The 25,233-nt window shown below is 32.6% G+C and overlaps 1 protein-coding gene across 1 annotated transcript in view; it reads right to left on the bottom strand.

Annotated features, from left to right (window-relative positions):
* Positions 1 to 17,330: 17,330 nt before the first annotated feature.
* The window catches only part of LOC136269885 (uncharacterized), a 28,478-nt gene continuing 20,575 nt past the window's right edge, over positions 17,331 to 25,233 (bottom strand). The window contains exons 8-9 of the mRNA XM_066065557.1: positions 21,831 to 21,896; positions 17,331 to 21,481 (exon numbers count right to left, since the gene is read on the bottom strand). Coding sequence (XP_065921629.1) covers positions 17,667 to 21,481; positions 21,831 to 21,896 — 3,881 coding nt within the window. The 3' untranslated portion in view covers positions 17,331 to 17,666. The remainder of the gene's footprint in view (positions 21,482 to 21,830; positions 21,897 to 25,233) is intronic.

Here is a 25,233-nt window from a genome sequence, read left to right as displayed (position 1 = left end):
TTGCATTTAACTTCTGAATCTCATATACTAAACATCAGGGACCTAAATATTGCATTTCAATTCCAACATCCCTCCAAATAAGGATAATCATTAAAATAATACTATGAAACTAAACAACACTCATATGCCTGTAAGTACAGCAACTATCAATTTTACAACAACAAAAATTGTCCCTTGCTACCTAAGTGAAGTTTAAGACTAATCTCCGTTTCACTAAAAGGCGTAACTATGCGCCCTTCCTAAGTTATGCCAACAATCTACGTCTGGCCATAGGTCAACATAAAACAATTGTCCTTGCTGTTGTTGAAAAAAGTGTTGCTTTCCACAAGGTGGTGATATTGCAATAAATAAAAAAATGTATAAGTAAAAAAAATAGATGTATATGTTGTTAAAATCATTGAGATAACACAGATATTTACCTTTCTAAATGAAGAATTAGGATATAACCTGGCAAACAAATATTTAATGAAAGTAAATTTAAAAAAATGTATTTTATATATTACGATAAACAAAACAAATCGATTGTCGGAGACATAAGCTTGGAGGGTAAAAACTATAACATTTTTTTTTAAAGTGTCCGTAGACTAAACAATAAAATTATATATGTGTTCATTTTGCTTTTTATTATGATTAACTTTTGATCAAGTTTCACTTCTGTTCGAGTTGAAATACGAATATTGAACAAATATATTTACAATGCAAAAGAAATCTTACAATGGCAGTTAATTTAATTTTGACTTCAAGGCAGCGCAGCAAATAAACATCAAATTGGTTAAAATCTTGGAAAAAGAACTTTACAGGCCACCAAATAGCTTTAACAAAAACTAAACGATGGCAAGGCTTAAAGACCTTCAATTAATCGTAAAGATGTAAATAAGTGATGAGAATTAAAGAATACCTTTTAATATCCGTTCGTTGGTAATTAAAGTTTTTAAAACATAAAAGCAATGAGAAGCTTTAAAATGACGTTGCGATAGGTTTGCGGTTGCGCCGGGTCAAGTGGCGAAGGCAAATTATTTTAGCAGGAATGATCTAATGATGCCTAGGACAAGAAACTTTTTACATTAATAAACTCATGGTATTTTTTCGTCCATGGATATAAGAGTATATGTCTCAACAATTTCCCACTATCCCTCGTAGAAGTTGCATAGTTTTAATCCTTTAATGGAGATAATTACAACTCTACATTCATTTTGCATACAAAAGTGAACAAATTAAAAAAAAGAAAAAGAAAAAAACCCAATAATATTCAGATAGCAACAAGGAAAAACAAAATAATCATATACTACTTTTCACCTATCAAATTTTTTCCAAGAGTAAAGAAATGTTTAAAGCTGACAAGAATTCATATAAGCATTTGGTCGCCATATTAATTTCGATCGCTGCTCTACTGCCACTGGGGTATATATAGCGGTTGAGAAAGTTACGATCGATTGCTTTCCGATTGAGGCATACGCACGGACTTCTGAATGCATGAACTACACATTGTAGTAAAATGTAGTAATAAAGAAAACTACAATCAATGAAATGCAAAATATATTTATTCTTTGAAAGGATGTCCGAGGTATCCGTATTATTTTGCACAGACAGTGCTGCCTTACTTCGCATGCACATCGAACAGGTGTGTCGTTCATGTATCTTCTTGAAAACACCGGCGACACTACATCCAACACAGTAGCTAATAAATGATAGTACATCCAAGAAAGGAACAACGTTTCCATCAGTTCCTATAAAAACGCCGCGTTTCTAAAATCTATGAGATAATTGATATTGCTCAATCTGCCACAATGTGTGGTTTGCGCATGTGCGATGTTATAACAAACACAGGAAAACGGTCAACAATTATCGAGGATTTTTTTAAGTATCTGCACCTGGGTTTCAGTCTGCCTTGTTTCGTCATTTATTGGATATATCTTCCCAGTTCAGTGGTTGTCATATTATTTTTGTTCAAAACGCGTTTTTACAAGTCTTTTCGACGAAGGTACCGTGTTCGGATGTATGGAATTCCTGAATGTGATGAAGCATGAATAGTGCTCTGGGCCTTATATAGAGGATGTGTAGCGATGAGCAGGACAATAGAAATCGACAACTTATATGGCGGTAGTCGAAGATAAAAGGGAAAGAATGCGTATTTATGAATTCATGTCAGCTTTAAGGCACGTCTGTTATTTCAAATATATATACTGCACTCGCCGCAACGGCCGCATCATAATACAAATTAATTTTATTTGATCACGAGGCTCAACTTCAGTGTGTTCGTTGTAAGAGAGCTTTGTTAAAGTTGATATTTCAATACATTGAAAAAAAATTCTAACAAATGGGATATATTTCTTTAAAATATTTACTGATGTCACCTCCGAATATCATAACCGCCCATGGCTATGAATCAGTTTGTTTGGATTATAATTTGCATTACCCTATGTTTTGAATTTTTACAGATAGAAAACAGAAGACATTTAATCTACATACGAACATTCCAGATTTAACAGTTTGGTCAAAAGTCAACCAAGTGTCTGATACATTTTGTGAAACAAAGGATTATATCATTGGAAAACATTATTTAGAGGGCTGGATAGTGGTGACCATTTGTTGACTTAAGGGTCATCGACACTCACTCCTTACTCACACACTTCAGAAATCAATATTTTTAAGTAATTTACAAGGTTGGGTTTTGTATGAAGATTTCCTAGGGGTGTGAAGTACACAAAAGGAAAGATAATTTTTTAAAGTTAATACATTTGTATTTTTTTTTCATTAAATTATTGTTTGTGGTCAAAATATCATATTCAATATATGAGTCAAAGCTTATGGATAATGTTTTGAACGTCTAGCGTTCTTGAGAGTTCTTGCAAAAGAACATTTACCTTCTTGTATTAATATAAAAGGATATTTATAACAAAACTCTAACAGTTCCGTTATGTTTTCGTTTGGTAAACACAAGTATCCGTTATCCTTAGTACAGTTGATAGTATCCGACCTCTTTTTCCACTCTATTTCATCTCTGGGACAGGATTCTGTTGTGTACACTGGAAAATCATAACCGTCTAACATTCTCTAAAAAATGAAAAATATGGCCTTTCAATTGTTAAAGCCAAATCTTACTTAAATATTTGTTGATAAGACCTTTATTTTAAGTTTAAATCCGATCATAACTAAATGTTATTTGTTGAAAAAGATCTTTAATGTATTTTGTCGGTGAATTTTAGTATTTTCAACACTGCAAAAGAGTAAAGTCTAATGAATATTATTTTTCCGTGCAATAGCTTTGGCAAATAAAAATAATGCATATATATGCTGACTACTTGTACCGCTTTAAAACCCCGGTTCTGTTACATTATCTGGCCCGCATGTGAAATTGCACACAGCAAATATGCTAAATATAGCTCTGAACTTGAAGCGTACTGTGCATTTGTAAGACATTTAATAATGTGATACTTTTTTATGATATCCGAAAGCAATTGGTTTACCAAAATGATCTTGTTGGAAAGGCACACACATATAATCTCTTTTAGCTGTAATTTTGGAATTGAGGCATAGGTCTGGCGGTGTTTGTATGCATAAATTCAAAAAACGTCTAAACACATGCATTTATACCCAAGATGACAAGTTTTAGCCAGCATTATTCCTTGTTAAGTTCAAGACGTTTAAATCATATATATATATATATATATATATATATATATATATATATATATATATATATATATATATATATATATATATATTTATATATATATATATATATATATATATATATATATATATATATATATATATATATATTCTAATTTTTTTAGTATTCCATTTATGTTTAGCCAGTTAAATACAAAAACATCTTAACTTTAACGAAAACAATTCTATCTTTGTTCGCTTTTACTACCACAAATAGAGAACAAAAATATACATACACATTCATAGAGAGCGTGAGAAGAAAGCAGAAGTATTCCAAAATATAAATGACAAAAAAGCGTTTGTAGTTCCATGCTTTTTTTTCCACAAAAACGCTAAAACTTTAACGTTGAAACACAAAACAAATATGTCGGCAATGTCTTCGTATCCGAAAGTGAAAGAATCAATGGCCTTGAAAAACGCTTTGGTTTCACATGCATAACAGTCGTGGGCCCTTTAAACCTACCATTCAAACAAGCAATTCCCAATAATGTGTTGACTTAAACGATCCGGAACTATTATTCTGAAAAAAAAATATTTAAAAAGAAGCAGACATGTCAAGGGTACTATTACTTTACCTATATGAATCAAAGGTTTAAGATGGATTTTTAAAAACCCATTCTTTACCCCCATTCGTTTTTGGTTTGTTTTGGGTTTTTTTGTCTTTTGTCTCGTAAGAATTAAATTAAAAACAATTGCAAAACTTGTTTGTCTTTAGATATGTCATCCGATAGTTTTATGGCATTTAGGAAGTCTGTGTGCTTTATGGAAGTCATTTTATTCTATCTCTGTCATATTTGTAATATCATTATCACGTATTGTAAACACCTTTTGAGGATGGAGTTCAAACTTTTTGTTTTATTTTGTTTTCTTCCTACAATTAAAGGTTGGTAAATTGTAAGGTTTTTCCTTTGCTAGAATAAAAACTAAAGCTTTTGTTTTGCAATTGAAAATTTTATATAAACTGTTAGGAATACTCCAATTCTCCAATCCTAAATAAAATTATATAAAATGCACATATTCCGAGATATTATTTGATTACACTATCACATATATGGAAAAATAAATAAAATTCTTTTTTTGTTTACATTTTATTTCATAATTTTTTGTCATATTTTGTATCAATTTCTTTATTGTTTAAACATTTGGTTTTATATGTTAAGTAATGGTTAGGTCATATTAAGTAAAATTAACCGGATTAAGAAGGGGAGCGAACCTTCTACAATTAAACAAAATACAAAAGCATACCCACTAATAAAATGCTCAGCATAACATTGAACTTTTTAAAACTAAAATTAACAACATATTGAAGTATATATAGCTCGTTGATCCATGTTCCTGAATATGATATGACACATACGTATTCAGGACATTTTTGACATGGGTTCATGAAATAATATCTAAAAGATTGAAAAAGAAGCTGAAATAAAAATTCCTACAACCACCACGCCCATACCCTAGGATATGCTTAAGTTATGGATACACTAGTTCATGTACGTTTTACGGCTTCCAATAGGGGGTTCATTGGACTCTTTGGTCTGACAGTGTCCAAACCAGCAAATCTATCAGGACTTTACAACATAAAGGTTCCGGGGGAGGCAACGGGTAACCTCGACATAAGTCAGCAGCAGCAAAGGGCAGGCGCAACTGGAACCGGATATGTGCAATACCAAGGACAAAACGGTCCCGGATGTAAGGTTTTATAGTGTATGTGACATGTTCCAATCTTTAAATCTTTCTGTACTAATTCATTTTCATTTTTAATTGAAACAAAAACCTTTAAAAAAATTTTAAAATGTTGTTAAAAGAACATGGCATTTGAATAAAAAAATATTTATTAAATGATTTATTTCGTTAGCTTTTACCTTGTAATCTGGCAGTTCTGGTGTGAATTCCTTACTAGGTACATTCAGTTCAAGCATATCTTTAACAAAACACACCATAGCATAGCACTGAAATCTCATAGCATAGCATTGAAATCTCACAGCATAACATTGAAATGTCATACCATTTAATATAATCTCATTCGTCATATCATACCATAGCATAACAGAGCACATCATACAACATGATTTTAATTCGATTTTAAATATTTTTATTTGGAAGAATAAATGCTCATACTACAGATTAGTGGTTAACTGGCTTTTTTATCATTTTACTTCCAAATGTGTGGACTTCTTCTATGAATGGATGCATTTTTGCTCAAATCTCATGGCATACCATAGCATTACATATCATTTAGCCCTTTATTTCAAATCTACATAGCATAGCATAAATATCGCATAGCATAGTATTGAAATCTCATAGCATATCATTAAAATTGCAAACCATAGCATTGGATTAAATTTTAAAAATTATGCATGAAATGACTGTAAATATGACCAGGTTATATATAACATCTCTATAACCTGTGGATTATAAGGAAATTGATGCGGTGGCTGGGTGTGTCACGTGTAAATTTGGATGTGGTATCTCTCTCTCTCTCTCTCTCTCTCTCTCTCTCTCTCTCTCTCTCTAATAAACTTGGTATGCTTTATCTCAACAAAATACGTTTCTAACATTTACATTGTTTAAAAAGGACTTAATACTAACGCTCCAACAAGCAGTGCGACCAAGATACCATCTTCAACGACAGGTAAAGAAAATTTGCATGTTGAATATTAAACACTTTTGTACTAATTCATCAAGTTCCAATAGCATGTTATAGTATAAAATTCACAGTTTTTTATTTGTATTGGATTCTCATAAATTTGTCCGGTTTTTAATTCAGCCTTGCAGATGTGCCCCGCCTTCCGTTCCGATGGGTAATGGCGTCACAGAGAGATTTACTTTGCTTTCTCTGAAAGCAAACTTGAAAAAGTCTTATCAATACTTCGGTCCAATTCCACGGTCATAAAACTACAGGATTATCACCAACTTGTCTTATGTTCGAGATATGCCTTAGATAAGATATGTTTGTGTTAATCTAACTGCATTAGGCATTCCTACATTAGATAAATTGCATGACCGTCTATTTTTAGTTGTCCCCACAAGTAACTACATCTCGCATGTACCAATACTTATAGGAACCAACATTATACAGAACCTTATCGACACAACGAGAGAGGAGTTTGGTTTAGGTTCTTATAGGATGTAGCTTTGCGTACACCTTGGTAATTAGCATTCCGGTGTATATTAATTGGGGGAGGGGGTGGGGGTATGCACTGTGACTTTTTAAGAGTGAATAAGCAACCAAAGTGAACACAAAAAGGCATTGGGTACTTTTAAGGAAAATATTACATCACCACCCATCTTAGCCTATCCAGACATCAATAAGCCATTCGCGTTTCATACAGATTCATGTCAAACTGGATTAAGTGCTGTACTATACCAGTGTGAAGATGTAGTAGACAAAGTGATAGCTGATGCCAGTATATGTTTAAGTCGTGCCGAGAAGGAACTGTTTTAGGCATAAGCTGGACTTTTTAGCATTTAAATGGGAAACAACAGAAAATATTCCGATTATCTAAAAGGTAAGGAATTCATTGTTCACACAGACAATAACCCATTGACCTTAGTTTTAAGCAGCAGTGCTAAGCCGGATACCACGGGTTTCCGCGTTAGCCAGCTACGACTTTTAAATCTTGTAACCCAGTGGAATGCAACAGAGAGTGCAATAAGCAGATGGCTTATCACGGCTTATCCATAAGAAGTTAACATCTGATTTTATTAAAGCTATTTACCAGATTGGTCAACCATATGCTGAGACATTGGCCTTAAATCATTTCAGTTGCCAGAGTATGCAATATGCAACCTATTAATGATATAGGAGAGCAGTATGACATAGCAACTCTGCAGAATGATGATCCCTTTATTTTCTTCTGAAGACAACGGGTGGTTTTAGGAAAGAAGCCAGAGAGGAGTGCAATACAGACAGAGAATGACTTTATTTTTCTCATGACTCTACGCTGAAAGTTAGAAGTGACATATTACTCAGAGAGGTTAGTTCAGAAGCAAATACAATTCTGCAACACCTCATTTCTGCATCAACCAACCGTGTAGAGTGACCTCAACAGCAAGATGGACAAAACCGTATCTCTTGTAAGGCACTTTTTTTAATGGCCGAGAATGCAGCTACATGTAGTCAACTGGATCAGCAACTGAGAACGATGTGTGAAGAGCAAAAAATCCGCAGAGAAAACACAGTTGGTCAACATTCAGTCATCACAACTTTAGAGTTAGTTTGTATAGACTATTGAAATTTTCAACCATCCACATGAGAAATTCAGAATAATCACAACTGATCATTTTACTAAATTTTTGTTGCAGACCCTTCTAGAAACGCGACAGCAAGAGTAACAGCTGAAGCTATTTTTTATTATTTCCTTTTATGTTATTCCAAAACTGCATTCAGACCAGGATACCAATTTTTGCAGTAATATTTTTAAAGAATACTGTTTTATTTTAGGCATCTACAAATCCAAAAGCACTTGATGGATTACCCTATGGGTAAATGGCGCCACAGAGAGATTTACTCAACTTTCTATGTTAGGTACTTTAGAAAACTCTTGGAAAGCAAACTTGAAAAGTCATATCAATACTTGGGTCGAACTTCACGGTCAATGACACTTAAGGATTCTCATCCATTTTTCTCATATTTGAGAGAGCCAAAGTTACCTGTAAATGTAATCTTTATATTGTCTAAACAGTATGATGAAGACAAGGGTACATCGAATTATATAGAGACGAGGAAGCTGTGCTTGCAGGAAGCACACCAACAAGCTAGGTCAGCTACCAAAGCTTCAAAGAAAAGGTCAAGTCAAATTATGACAAAAGAGCCAGAGCAGCTACATTAGGAATTGGTGACATGGTCCTTGTTTAAATAGTGTCATGTGACCTGAAACACAAAATAGCGGACAAGTAGAAGACAACCCGTATATCAATCCTTCCCAACTAAACATCCCTGTAGTAACGCGAGACGATGGGGAAGGTCGATGCAAGATTCTACAGAGGAACCTATTGTTACCTATTGAAACTATGTTTCCAATAGTCAGATAAAAACCTCCAAAACCGAAGCAAAGAAAGGTAGGGAGCATAGAAAAGAAAAGATGATATTCTAGATAACAATAGATGAAAAAAGAAGATATAAAAATGAATGTGATGTACAATCCAAAAAAAAATATGTAAATGTCATGATAATGTGTACATCCATATATTGCTGCTTAAATTTTATCTGTATATTAATTTTCACAAAAAGAATATTTCGCATAATGTCTATAAATGTATATGAATATGTAACAAACTGCCCAAAACTCTAAACCGTCCAAATTATTTTGTAAAACTACTGTTTTTTATCAAAATGCATGGCCGAGAGCCTATGTATAAAGAATACCTTAGCAATAAAAAGTATAGAAACATGAGAGAACTGTAGAAGCCGAAATTAAAAAGAACACAAGGGAAGCTGGGGCACACTCCAAAATTTAGCCAATGACAAACAAGAATGGATAACCCTTGTTGCTGCCCTATACGACAAAGGCGTCCCGGGCAGTGCGTAAGGTTAGTAAAAATTAATAGATTCGGCGATCCCATGCAACTAACATATATGGAAAAAAAAAGTTATCAGCAAAAGAAAAAAACCTAGCCATATCGGATACCAAAATTTTCGGCTACAAAACGGCACATGTATAAGAAAATCAGTAATGATGCAACGGGTTTGCTTACCAAAATTCTTGACATGGTTACAGTTTGTAATATGAATATGAAAGAGAAAGAGGTTAACTTTTATTGTAAATCACTAAAGACCAAACCTATGAGGTGCCACTCTCATTCGAAAAAAAACTTTATTACTGAGACATACAAAGTAAAACATATATGTATACGAGTATAACTACACGGTTTTAAAGCTAATCTTAAAAAAGGTAAAAAGGTAAATAATTTATAATCTTTGAAATGTATCAACGTGGTTTATACGTGATCCTCAAAATATCTGTGTGTTTTCACAGATTCACTGTGTGTTGATTAAAAAAAAATCAAACAGGCCATATTATTCACTAATTTTTGGAACATTATATTCAACTAAAAGCAAACCAGGTACTCGGTTTAAATAAGTTTTCAGTGAACATACCCCCACCCAAACAAATTACAAATCAACCAATAACTTTCCTTATTTCAAAATGATATCATAATATGATATAAAGCACAATGGCAACACTCACGTACTGAACAACGGAAATATCATTTTAAAAATAAGCCTGTCCTGAAAAATTCTAAATATTTTATCTGTATTGCTTTGCTGATGTCTGTCGGTCTGTCTGTCGGTCGGTCCACCAACAGTTTCAGTTTATTTTCTTTGCAAAGAATAAACATATTAAAATGAAATTTGGTATACAGGTTTATCACAATAATATCTAGGTCAAGTTCGATATCGGGTACGATCGAGCAATTATCGACAGAGTTATGGTCCTTGGACTTAGAAAAAATTGAGTTATTTGCAGTTTCCGCTCATTTTCTTCGCATAGGATAAACATATTAAAATGATATTTATTATACAGCATTATCTTGATATTATCAAGGTCAAGTTCGATATTGGGCTCGATCGAGCAATTTCCGACAGAGTTATGGCTTTTGGACTAAGAAAACTCGAGTTATTTGCAGTTTCCGCTCATTTTTTTCGCAGAGGATAAACATATTGAAATGAAATTTGGTATACAGGTTGATCATGCCAATATCTAGGTCAAGTTCGATATTGGGTACGATTGCGCAACTTTCAACAGAGTTATGACCCTTGGACTTCGAAAAAATCAAGTTATTTGCAGTTTTTGCTCATTTTCTTCGCATAGGATGAACATATTGGAAGGAAATTTGGTGTACAAGTTTATCATGATAATTTCTAGGTCAAGTTTGATTTTGGGTATGATAGAGCAATTTCCGACAGAGTTATGCCCCTTGGAATTAGAAAAATTCCAAATATTTGCAGTTTACGTTCATTTTCTTTGTAGATGTTTCAAAGGGAGGGGGGCATAAGTGTTTCACAAACATCTCTTGTTATATAAGCTGTAGCACCAGATACACACTTGGAAATATTTTATATATTCTTGAGGGTCATTACATAGCAAATTTTCCTTAATATGATTTCTTCGAAACAAACAACTTCCACATGCTATGCTTAAAACAAATATGCATCATTTTTATTAGTTTTGCCTTGTTCAGCCAACACAGGAACTATATTTTTCTCTATTATTTATAAAATATTGCAATGTCATTTGATAAGGAGAACATAGAAATATGTAATAAAGCTATCTGTGCATATGTTTTTTTAAAAAGAAAAAAAATATCAAAGAAAGAAAATATGTCCTTGGTGAAAAAAACCCATAATAAATAATGCTAAGGGGGGGGGGGTAAAAATCAAATAGCAGCGTATTTTGATAATTTTGAAACCGACATTTGAAAGAAAATTATTCGAGTTTTCGGTCATTTAGCCTTCTGTCATTCAAAAATGTGTAACTTGTTTTCCGTGATTTGTAATAAATCAACCATTACTAGTGTCAGACTTTATACTCATAAAATGTTGAGGTCATTTGAAATGGTCAAGTTCAAATATGATAACAGTATTAAGAATATTTTATCAATTTTTGCCTCCGTTAAATTTGCTTAAGCCTCAGTCTATTATAAACCCATGGTCAAATGTTCATAATTTTGATATATTTAAATTACGGGTGATATCAATCTTACTGCCAAATTTTATTAAAATTCAAACAATGAAAATGTTCTAAGACACCGATAAGTGTTGCAAAATTTCGTCTCACCCACTCATCACCACAAATTCTAATTCCTTTTATAAGTGCATATTATACTGCAGCAGTCTATGACTTAGAAGCCATTTGCAGATAGTCGATACAAAAATGAGCAATCTCATATATCCTACACTACCTAATTTTCTTATTAAGCTACATGTAATGAACGGCAGGGTACACATTAAATATAGTAGATACTTTTAAATAGGGGTCATTACTTCCAAACATTGTATTGTTCGTGTACTCTGCCTAAATAATAGTCATGGTCTGATACTTTTGACTCGTGTACTATGAAGCAAACCCATAAGCGCACTATGCAAAAAATGTGCACAGCCAGTGTTTCGACAGAACATCTAACAATGCTGACCCTGAGTTTGTTGAAACTATCATGTTCAAAAACAGAAAGAGCATAAGTAAAAGAATTAAACCCTGTATTTCCATATCATTTTCATAAATTAATTTTAATTCAAATAAGACAAAAAGTGGCCTCTTACACATCCAACACTTATCCCTTTTTTAATTAAGGATACGAATACTAAAAAGTCGAATGTGAAATACGATGAGTCAAATATTACTACAGCTTGTATAGTCAGCTTCAGCATGGTTAATTTGGTTGGATTGATACATTTGTACTTGTGATCTTGGGTCAATTTATTCAGAAGGGTTAACAAAGTTTGAATTTGCTAAAAAAAAATGTATCAAGCTTAAACAACATTACTGAAATATTAGTATGCAACATCAGCATCAATTATTTGTCATTTTACATGATGAGTGACCAATATATATTAGATAGGCTTTATTTTTCCATTTCTAAATAATAGATAAGAAGAGGTAGTGTGGAAGATAAGAAAATTATTATTGTTACCATGGTTATGAATTTCAATGTGTTTTTAAACCATATCTTTGAACTAAAGGTAACTTGGCAAATCATCAGTTTGGTAGATTATTCAAATATAAAACGCTGTCTCTAAGTGAAAAAAAATGTATAAATAAGTTATACTGAATGAACAAAAATTACAATAAACATTTCTTAATAGTACCAGCTACTTTCAGACACGATTTTTTGATTCATAAACTTTTAAAACTTCACCAAGACTGAAGTCTGCTTTGCGTTAAGAAAATTGATCTGCATACACGTTTAAATAAATCAAAACATCATGATTTTATCATTCTATTTTATTAGGACCCATCTAATGATATCAAATAATCTATATAAGCAAAAGTTCATGCAAAAACATATTCAAACTAAGTCTGTAATCATATAACAGTGTTATGAATGGCCCAGTAAGAACAAAACCGAGTCAGCCTATAGATAAATAGTTAAATAATGAAATTTTGCCTAATGCATGCATAAACATGTGTGCTTATAAATATAACATTTTTATCATTCATCAAGTTAAAAAGAGCCGTAACGTATATGTACTTAAACAAAATACAGTCACACATACACTAAGCATATGCATGGAGTTCGCAGGACAGTTAAGGCAACATTTTGCTTTTAAACAGCAGTAAAAGGAGGTCGTTTTGCTTTTGTCTATTCATTTTTGCATATTGAATAGTTCTAAACTATTTTGGGTGTTATTGTAAAGATATGGGTCTCCTTTACTTGACCATGTCTAAATTTGACGGTCACGTGACTTTTTAGGGTCACGTGGGCGTCTTTTAGACAAAAATCGTCACTGCTAAATTGAGACAAAAAGTTCAAGGACCAGGCAAAGAAATTTTAGAGTAAGTAATACGGCAAAATATTCAAAATTATCCATACATCATAGAAATCAATGCTCATTCAGTTGTAAAGTTTACTACTTATGTAAATGTCTTAAAAACTGGCTACTTGTTCCTAAAATAGTGCATTTTTGTATATTTTCATTAAAATTACAAAGTAAACCTTCATCTGTCAACAAATGAGCATCAATTTTTATAAAGAATTCGTATAAGCGAAGAAAATCATACCAAGTTTAATAATATCTATAGCCGTCTTGCACTTGAACTTTTGCATTTAATTTCTCAATCTAGAAGTCCTCTCAAATCAATACACATTTCAAACGCACAAGTGATCCCAAAAGGGGAGGTAACTCTTTGAGCGATAATTCTTCTGATATAGGCGCGATGTCATTTTATCATATAATCCGAATTAATTTTAAGATATGTTTCAACAGTACATTATGTAAATGGTTATTTAAACATAGTGCTTCTGTTTTATTTATTTTAAAAGAGACAAGATGGTTACGATGAATCGTCCGCATTTCCTCTGTCGTATTATGGATGTAAACAAAAAACCGTTGTGTATCAGTTTCCTGGGTTAACCGCATTTGCGGAGTTATTGATTTCTTAATATTTTTTTGGTATGGGAGAAAAATATATAAGAGCTAATTGTACACAATTATTTGAAGGATTAGATGTCAACAAAGACAAGTGAAGCCCCTGATATTAATATAACAAAATTGCTCTCAAAATATATATTCAAAAATGAAATATGGAGTAATTTTTTCATTATTTATGATTTAATGTCATATGAATGCATGTGCAGCCTTTGCCCAATGACTGCATATTCTATAGCACTGCTTGGGTCTGTTAATATTATTCTGGGGAGGGGGTTCAAAGGGGTAACTTTATTCTGTTTGCCAGGGGCCAGGTACCATGGTGTTTTTCTATGTAAATTTTGAATTAAATTAGAATTTGCCACGGGACTATACATGTAGATCTGCCCATGTATCAGGCCTTTTCCCATCCCCCATAAGCAATCAACAGAATTCACCTTTGTATTACACAAGTTACACTTTTAATTTAAACACTCATTAAAATTGACTTTTATTTTTATTCAAGACATGCAGAATGATTAAGATTAAGGAGAGGGGGGAGGGTTAGCATATCTATTCATTCACAAAAAAAATTCTAAACGTTTATTCCTCATTACCGAGAAAGGAAAGAGGGTGTGTAAATCCTGCAACAAGGCGATCAAAAGCCATTTTTGGTTCTGAATCACATCAATATATTTAAATTTAAATAAGTCTTAATTCTCCTATGTGAGAGACTCTCTCTCCCGCCCATTTACATACCATCCCCTTTCCACTTCTCAAACAAAATTATGAATATAGAAACAATTACATTTGGTTCCTTTGTTTTATTAATTGAAGAAGATAAAGGGACTTTCTGAAAAAAAAATTATGTGACAACATTTAAATCTGACATATGCATGCAAACTCAAAATTGCATTTCTTTTTATGATGTCAATGTGTTTATTGTATGATTTCTTAGTTCTGCCCCTCTTCTCTCTTCAAAAACACAGTCTTCCCTTTAATTCTTAAAGTTCAGGTTTTTCTTTCCATCATTTCATCTTTTATATGACACCAGGATAAGGGTGCAGGTAAATTATCACCAATAAGAACATCATTTATGTAAATCTCAAAACAAAGCAGGTACCAGCTAAAATGAAAATAACATATATTTCAGTACGTTTGACTTGTTATCAAAATGGCTGAAAGACTGAAATGGAGGATTTTCCACAATTTGATAGTCAGTGGAATTTATTTATCTCAATAAACATTTCATTATGTTTAGATGTGCATTTAATTTTGTACAAATTCAAATTCAGCTTTTCGGTTTGATCGATTTGAAATTATTTGCATCCTCACCCCTGATATGTGCATTATATTAGTTTAATTGCACCCCTTTATTTTACCCGGCCTGACCTTAAAAATGCACCCCTAAATATCAATCTCTCTCTCTCTCTCTCTCTCTCTCTCTCTCTCTCTCTCTCTCTCTCACACACACACACACACACACACACACACAACTGATTTAATTGATGGATATTACATAATGCTGGTGCAGTCAGTGTGAATCAAAGCATACCATGACGTATTGTTGATTTGTTGATGAGCAATATTCAAAATTGTAGATTTATAAATAACATAAGTTTATATCAATCATTTTAAAACAACAAATGAAACCATTTGTACTTGAAAATACTTTTTCTAATTGAATTGTCTCATAGAATAATCAGATTGGTCATTATTTCAATGATAAATTATTGAACTTATACATGTATGTTATTTACTTACATTTTTTCAAATCAGTGTGACACTTTTCAAATTACTCTGCAATTAACAAAATATAATTATGAGAAGTCATACAATTTAATTTACATGTACATGCATATAAGGACATGTCAACAGTTATTTGAACATTTTTGTGAAAGGTCTACATAAATTATGCATGGATGGGTAAAATGACCAACACTTCAAAGTTTATTTGAAAGTTACACATGCACATTCTACACAAACAATACCATATATTTGACCATGAATGTAGATTCCTCATTTAGAGAAAATCAGATGGAGACATGCAGTCGTGTGTTTATTATTATTTGGGGGTTTTTTTATTACCAAAAGTACAGCATCATAAGTATGAACCAAGGTGACAAGATTGCAAACAATGTTATGGTAGTAATATACTGAGTTCTAAAAAACTAACTAGACTAGTAATAATTAAGAATTAATGTGCAAATGAACTGTCATGGAAGAATTTTGAACACAATAGAAAGGTGTTATTGATCAGCTGTTCATCAATTTCCAGAAAATGAAATCAGCATCTTTTAGCCAGCACTGTACTGATTTTCAGAAAATCAAATCAGCTGTTTTCACACAGTCTTTGTATTGTTTACTTACAAATTGAAAAAAAAAACCAAACAGCTGTGTGAAGCTAAATATTGTCAGTACAAGTATTATGAAGTGATTCGTGTCGATTGGTGAAAATGATCAACAATTTAACGGACTGGCAATAAAGCTACATGTACAATGTACATTGTATATAGGCCTAAATGTAAACAATGCAGTCTCTCCTCATGTTTTGAACGAAACAACACATTAAGTCGATCAGAAATGCATCAACAGTATAAAATCACAATAAAATAGTTATTGAGCTATCTGGTACATTACAAATACACAGTATATCTATTCTACATACCTGATAAATCATCAAAAGATCGCCATCATCGGGAATACCAGCTACTCGTGTTTACATCGTCTGTCGAGCGCTTTTGAGACGCAGATTCACACCCATACGACAGATGCGTTATCGAAATTCTTCGGATATTCTGATTGTTGTAAACTTATAAAAACACACATGAGTGATTCGTAGTTATATTTTTCTTATGAAGTATTAAATCAGCCGTATGTTATGCTTAAACTGCTGTTTTCGGTATATTTTCTATATATGTAAATACAGAGGTGTGGCGTATATTATGACGTCATAACTCATTATCCCTTCATTAGCATATCAAAACGATGTGTTGCCTTATCTGTCCTGCGTTTTGTAAAGTATGTCAATTGAAGGAAACTATTCTAAGAAATATATATATACCATCGCCTTTGTAACTAAGAGTTGCAGACGCAGCCCTAACTCGCTGTTCATAGCTGAAGTGATGCCTCTATTTGGGGTTGTTAATGAATTTCCATGAAACGGATGATCGTTAGCGCTGCTTCCAATACCAACTAAGACTATCATTGTGAAATTGGCAATTATTTTCTCTTCACATGTGCTGCTGTAATGACATTCACACCAGCGCTGCACAGAATCAGATATCTTTCTGGCAAGTTTATGCCCTTAAAGTTAGTAGCCAACTATCTCAGATGTCATAATGTTGTTTTGTCACAGTCTTTCAAATAATGTATTACATTATTGTCACACTATGCTGCTGTGCGAAAGCTACAAATACCAGACGACATTTTCAATCTATGTTAACAATATAATTCAATTATATTTTCCATTGATTCTTTTTGTTGCATATCTTGCAAATATTACTTGAAATCCAACAATTCTCTTGCAACTATCGTAAACAATATGATTCTTTTTAAAAAAAAACTAAATATAATATTTATCTGTTGTATCAAAAATATATCAATGCGTTCTTATAGTTATGTATGTTTACTCTTTAAAGATAACAAACATATATGATATTTGGGGGTTCATTAAAATTATTACGGGGGTTGTGTCATTTTGTATTCTATTTGAACCTACTATGAAGAGCTAAAAGATTCAGGGATATATTAATAAGGATTGTAAATTCATTGCTTTTTTACTACAAATAATTTTGATTAACGCATTTTTGTCTTAAAATTTATATGAATATAAGTGCTATCAAATAATGTTTTTAAGGAAGTTTATTTCTTTTTTTGTGTGGTTTTCTTGTAGATGTTGACTTTCTTTTTATAATACGTAGATTTATGTTGCTCCTTCATTAAGTAGAAGTTCGACAATGCTTTCATGTTCTTGTTGATAAGCTATACATAGAGGACTCACTCCGTTTTCAGTACACAAATTGATATTTGCTCCATTACTTAATAGGAGTTTTACAATGCGTTCATGTCCAATTTGGCAAGCTACATAGAGAGGACTGAGTCTGAACCTTGTGCACAAATTTATGTTTGCTCCATTAATCAGTAGCAGTTCAACGATGTTTTCATATCCACGTAGACAAGCCATATAGAGAGGACTTGGTCCATTTTTCTTACATATGTTAATATCTGCTCCTCTGCTCAGTAGAAGTTGTGCAATGCTATGGTGTCCGTTTTGACACGCTATATTTAGTGGACTGGCTCCACTGTTCGTGCCTGCATTTATATCTGCCCCTTTACTAAGTAGTAGTTGAACAATTCCTTCGTTTCCTTCCTCACAAAATAAATGAAGGAGATTGCCCCCTTTTTCATTACACAATTTGATATCTGTTTCATTATTCAGTAGTAGTTGAACAATGCTTTCTTGTCCATGTTCACACGCATCTTTTATGCATTTTTTTGCATCAGCTCCTTTCCTCAGTAAAAGTTTAATAGTTCTATCATGTCCATGTTCACAAGCTGTATAAAGAGGACTGACTCCACTTTTAGTGCATGCATTTATATCTGCTCCATTTCTTAGTAAAAGTTGTACAATGTTTTTATATCCGTTTTGACAAGCTATATGTAAAGTAGTTGCTCCACTTTCCGGGCAAACATTTATATCTGCGCCTTTACTAAGTAGTAGTTTAACAATGTTTTCATGTCCATGTTCCAAAGCTATAAAAAGAGGACTAGCTCCACTTTTCGTGCGTGCATTGATATCTACTTTTTTAGTCAGTAAAAGTCTAACAATGCTTTCATTTTCATGTTCACACGCCATATGAAGAGGACTGACTCCGTTTTCATCACACAAATTAGTATCTGCCCCATTATTTAGTAAAAGTTGTACAATGCTTTCTTGTCCATATTCACAAGCTATATGGAGAGAACTAGTTCCATTTTTTGTGCATGCATTTATATCTGCTCCATTATTTAGTAGAAGTTGTACAATGTTTATATATCCATTTTGACAAGCTATATGAAAAGGTATTGCTCCACTTTCCGAGCAAACATTTATATCTGCGCCTTTACTAAGTAGTAGTTTAACAATGCTTTCATGTCCATGTTCCAAAGCTATTAAAAGAGGACTGGCTCCACTTTTTGTGCATGCATTTATATCTACTTTTTTAGTCAGTAAACGTTTAACAATGCCTTCATGTTCTAGTTCACAAGCCATATGAAGAGGACTGACACCGTTTTCATCAGACAAATTAGTAACTGCTCCATTATCCAGTAGAACTTGTACAATGCTTTTTTGTCCGATTTCACAAGCTATATGAAGAGAACTAGCTCCACGTTTTGTGCATGCATTTATATCTACTCCATTACTGAGTAAAAATTGGACAATGTTTTTATGTCGGTTTTGACAAGCTATATGAAGAGGACTGGATCCATCTTTTGTGCATACATTTATATCTGCGCCTTTACTCAGTAGAAGTTGAACAATATTTTCATGCCCATGTTCACAAGCTATATTGAAGGGACTAGCTCCATTTTTTGTGCATGCATTTATATTTGTTCCATTATTTAGTAGAAGTTGAACGGTGTTTTTATGCCCGAGTTCACACGCTTTATGAAAAGGACTGTCTCCGTTTTTATTACGCAATTCCATATCTGCCCCATTTTGCAACAAAATCTCCACTGTGTTTTCATAGCCCTCCTGACAAGCCACCAAGAGAGGACTTGTCCCATCTTTCATAGAAATGTTAATGTTTGCACCATTAGTCAGTAAATTATGTACAATGTCTTCATGATTTTCTTTACAAGCTATTAAGAGAGGACTGGCCCCGTCTTTCATACATAAGTTTATATCTGCTCCTTTCACCAGCAAATGTTTCACAATGTCATCGTGTCCCTCCTGACAAGCTATATAGAGAGGACTGGCTCCGTTCTCCTTACATAAATTTATGTCTGCTCCCTCATTCAATAAAAGTTCTATCGTGTCTTTTCGTTTTAAATGAGAAATTTTCGTGTCATTTTCTTCATTTTTTTCCGTACTGCTTCCAGCTGCTAGCGTTAAGGGAGTCCAGTAATTTGCATTGGTAGTTTTTAGATTCACATCAGCGCCGTTATGAAGCAGTTCACGCAGTAGTTCGTTATTATTAAACGCAGAAGCGATATGTATTGGATAAAGAAACTTCCATTTTTCTGCCATACATTTTTTGATATGATCTTTTATAAACATAGCATAAACATCTTTTGAGCCATTACAGCAAACAGAAGAAAAAATGGAATTTCCTATTAAATTCGCTTGATTCTGTCGCAAGGCATTAAGACAATATAAGGACAATCTTGTGTCGCAAAATATAATAATAGCACTTAGAGGCGATATTTTCTCTTCTAAACTCACAAATCTAAGTTTAGATAAAAAGAAATGATTTGACGTTTGATTGATTTCTTCATGATCAATTTGAACCTTTTTCTTTTCAAGTAACAGTTTTAATTTCCCTGGATGATGTTTCATTTCATTTATAAAAATATCAATTATTTTTTCATTCTTCAAACAAGGATTGAGTACAACATCAAGTAAGCGTTCTCCAAAAATATCTTCGAAAAGTCGTTTCCCTAATGCTTCAATGTATTTGTCTTTTAAATGTATACTGAACTGATTACTGTAATCGTTAGAACATTTTAATGTTACCCTTTTTCTGAGGAAACCAACGTCTGCGTATCTTATTGTTTGCAGAGGATAATTTTTTCCAAAAACATAAGTGGTAACTTCCATCACAAAGTCGTGGTAAAAATGATAATTGTCGATAATTTTCTTCACGAAAAATCCCTGAAGAGTTTCAAAAGCATCATCTATAGTATGAGGTGCTGTGTTTTTATGCATTTCACACAGTTTTAAAGCAAGGCCATATTTTTCAGTTGATATTGAGGATTCTTGTATATCTTCAACGCAAAGATCATTGTTAAACAATACAAGAAGAACTAAAGCACAGTATTTTTCTTTGAATGATTTTCTAAAAATATTTATTTCCTCTTCCAAAACCTCGACGGGTTCTGTAAAGAATCTTAGTTTTTCGTGTTCTTTGATTTTTCTGCTAGAGCATAATTTGCACAATAATGGAAAATACGCCTCTGTTTGAACAATTTTTGATAACTCTTCTCTGGATACATTTTTGTTGAATGCGTACTTACTCCAAATTTGTTCTTTTTCATTTTCACTTAGTTTAAATTGGTCATTGCTTATGTCTACGATGTTTGATCTATTTTTCAAAAGTCCTGTCACTTTATCGTCTTTCAGAATATATTTCCTACACGTCATCAGAATTTTGACTTCCTTTAAACACGCTTTTAAAGTTTCCTCATATTTTCTCCAAATGGTATATTCTATTTCATCAAATGACTCTTTGCCGATTGGATCATTTAGAACAAACATGACTTTATTTTCTAGTATGTTTGTGGATGAATTTATAGTCTGTATCATGTCTAGAACAGAATAAACTGGTTTTACCGTCCAACGTTGACTTCTAAATTTTAGTGCAATATGGTGCATGGTAGCTGATTTTCCAGACCCAGAGTGACCAATGACGATTACAATATTCTGAACATTTATGAGTCTTTCCACTTCTTTACTCGCTTTTGTTTCAACAAAAAATTCGTTGTCTTCTTGCCATTGCTTGATGAGAGCTTGATCCGATAGTAATTCTGTTAAAATATCTAGAGAAAATAGTTTATTATAAATGATAATTAATTAGTTACAAATACTCTGAACTATGAACTTTTAACAATAGTATTTTCCGGTTAATCTTTGTGTATAAAAAGCCATTGGGATCTACCCACGATCATTAGGTTATACTTTTTAACACCTACGCTATATATCAATTTGATTTATACACGTATTTTATATGAATACACATTGAAATTCCTTTTAATTATTAAATGCAGTCATGTAGAAGTATATTAATGCTGAATATACATATTTATGGGGCTATTTGACATACTTTTGAGGATTTTCTTTATTTATCAATAAATAAATTTAATTAATATAAACAACAAAAAGAATTACCTCTGCCCAACTTATCGTTTCTGCAGTTATCATCACCATCAATTGCCGTCAAAGTACCAATATGCACTGAATAATTGATATGAATTTACTATAATATCAATGTATTTGCAGATACATAAATACAATTTTATTTATGCTTACAGTGGTAACAACGTTATTGTTGACAAGCCAATCGTGTTAAATAGTTCGTGTAACGTGGGTGATCGTTCGTGTTACGTGCGGGATCGTGCGTGTATCAGGAAAAATAGTTTGCGTTTTTTACCGTGCGTGTTCGTGCGTGATCGTGTGGTTTTTTCGTTTTGTAACTTTTTTTTACGGAATGTCAGGATTTATTCTTAAAACAATGACAAGTATTGTTTTACAGTTGTTAACATTCATTCTCTCTTTCGTGGTTAAATACATTTTTCAAGTATTCCCACAGCTTATTCAATCCTTTGTTCGGTCGAGTTAGTTTTGCATAATGTTTTAATCAGCTTATATCAAGCATCCATTGTGTCTTGACACATAATTTTAATCAGATTAGCAAGAGCGACATGTTGAATGAAAGCAGCCAGGCTTACCCACTCTCCGTTTTAAACTAAACGATTATCCCCAACGTTTTTCTTTCAAATGAGAATACGATATGCATTCCTATCTGGTTCACTGTGTAAACATTCGTTTCAAATATTTTTTTTATAGACGCTTTAAAATTTAGAAAAAATAGAAATAAATCAATAATGTACTGTAAATAAAGAAAATATTCAAAATTTAAAATCAAAATTCTATGGAACAAGGTAACAAATTTACCTCTATCCCGCATAATCAAATCGTACGTAAGGGTACTGGATTACATAAACAGTCAACTCGTATGCAAATAATTTCATATAGTTATCTTCAATTCATTTACACTTAAGTTATCATTCATTATGGAGACAAAAAATTAATTTGTGTATGCATCATATTGTGTTATATGGATGTGTTAATTGTTTACTCATAAAAATAAAACAGTGCATTGCTACCATACATGCCGCTTTTCAATAAAACACAAACATAAAGCAATACAAATTAAAGCAATACCTTTTCTTAATTCTAATCTTAAAGATAGATTTTGATTTTGCGTCTTTAATGGTGTAGAATCGTTCGGTTGCGTGTTTTATCGTTTTTGTTCGTGTATCGTGAAAATTCAGTAAGTTAGTGATCATCCGTGTATCGTGCGTGATCGTTCGCGTATCGTGCGTGATCGTTCGTGTATCAGAATCGTGCGTGGCGTTTGTCAACAATAACGTTGCTACCACTGTAAGATTTCATAAGTTTTTCTTTCCCGGTAAATACAATATTGTTTTAATGCGTCTGCACAGACCATCTAAATTCTTTCAAGGGCATCTTTGATAAAAAAAAATACATATACAAGCACAAACTTCTTTTTTAAATAGAGATTCGGATTTATAGCATGTCCGGGATTTTCAAACGACAGTCAAAAAAAGGTTAAATTTATAAAGAAAAATAAAATATTCCAAATGTATCGCTACTGATACAAATTATGTGAGGTCCACATGCCTTGAGGGTCACCTGACAACAATAGACGTTAGATTTACAAGTCAGCCTCATGCTTGCATTTTGACCTCCACTTTATGGTGTTTTTTTTTCAAATCTGAGACTCCTCTGACTGTTATCCCGCTTTTATTAGTTGATGTTTCAAAAACATTTATTCATGAATATGAGGAGGGGGATTTAGTCGGGGGAGTCTTTGATTTTCTACATCATACAGGTAGCTCCTAGAGCCAAAACTTTAAAATCTAAGAGAGACCCGCAGTCTTTTAATGGTCAATCTTTTATAATATTGCTTCATGTATAATGCACAAAAAATGCATTCATTTTGTTTTACAGGTATACAATGCAAATGAAATCAATGTAGATTTCCTAAGATAGAGCACATATCTAATTCATTATTGACAATTTATTATCTTTTTTTTTTTTTACTTTTAATTTGTAGCCCAATTTGTATCACCCTATGACCTAAATCCGTGATCCAGAGACCATGAAATTCCCGATCTTTTTTGTTTTGATAGCTGCTAAAGCAATAAGAATGTTTTCTTATTGTCGCTAATGAAATACTTGATGTTTGATACTTGACTAAAGGGACATGATCATAATTTTGGTAAAAAATTATTTTTTCGTTTTTTTAAGCAGTTGGTGTACAAGTTAAACGCTTTATGTCGCGTAACTAAACCCCCGGAAGCTTCACGAAAGTGCTATCTTGTAATGAATCAGAGACATGGGAGTACTAAATGCTGCACTAGTTTAATTTGATTTTTTGAGCCTATTTGTTAACAAAAGTGACAATTATTTCTATTCAATATAAATATATCGATCGTATCTTTTATTTTTAGTTTAGCAAGAGTTTCACTGACATTTGAGTTGAAAACTAAAAACGACATAATTAAAGACATCAACTAAAATATGTATCCTGGATTAGAATTGAAAAGAAATAATATCGATAAAGGGAATATTTTCGTAAATTGTGTAATAAAATGAAGTTGTCTTCTAGTTCTCTTTACATTGAAACTAGGTTTATTATGAAAATATCAGTGAGTTGGTGATGAAAATACAACAATAAAAGATTATTTTGCTAGTGTTTTAAACAAACTGAATTCTGTAAAACTCTAATAACATGAATAAAAAAAATCAAGAAACTTGCTTGTCATAATTACAACTGAGCGACAATTAAGAAAACAATCACACGGTGTAGTACCTAAACGGTTGCCATCCGTAAAAAAACGACGTTCGCTGTTTCTATTCGAAAATTATACGGTTACTAGCTGAAAAAAATGTCCGACACAGTAAGTATTTTTCTTTTCAGATTGAACAAAATGCTCATTTTCTCAAAGATTTTAATTAACCTGCAAACTTGACAACCCTTATGGAACGTAACACACATTTCAACACTAAAATATCCAGCTACCTACATACAAGATGAAGAATTGACTTAAAACTTCGCGAATAACTGTCGTTGATTTGGGTACATGTGCAGTCGAATTAAGTTGTTGGACATGATTGCGCCAAAATCAATGTTTTTTTTAAAAAATTGAAGCGACTGATTTCTTAATATTTGTACACAGAATAGTTTGATTGCAAGAATTATCCATTTTCTTTGTTTGTTAAAAGCTATGACGATTTTACTCGATAAGTCGTATGTTACGGCTACTATTAGACAACGACACCGGTTTCTATTGGAAATGTGCACTTTCTAACCTGAATGAAATAACATCCATGTATATGCACTGAATCATACAGTTGAAATACATGTATGTTATTCTATAGTAACCGTTTAGAAATACGTTTTTCGCAACTCTCCAACCTTTCCAACAGAGCTCGAAACCACCTCGAATGTATCATAGGTGCTTGGGGACGGGACCCCCTCCCC

This window comes from Magallana gigas, chromosome 1 (assembly GCF_963853765.1).
Source record: "Magallana gigas chromosome 1, xbMagGiga1.1, whole genome shotgun sequence".
Classification (NCBI taxonomy): Eukaryota; Metazoa; Mollusca; class Bivalvia; order Ostreida; family Ostreidae; genus Magallana; species Magallana gigas.
This window is presented reverse-complemented; position numbering and strand designations above follow the sequence as displayed.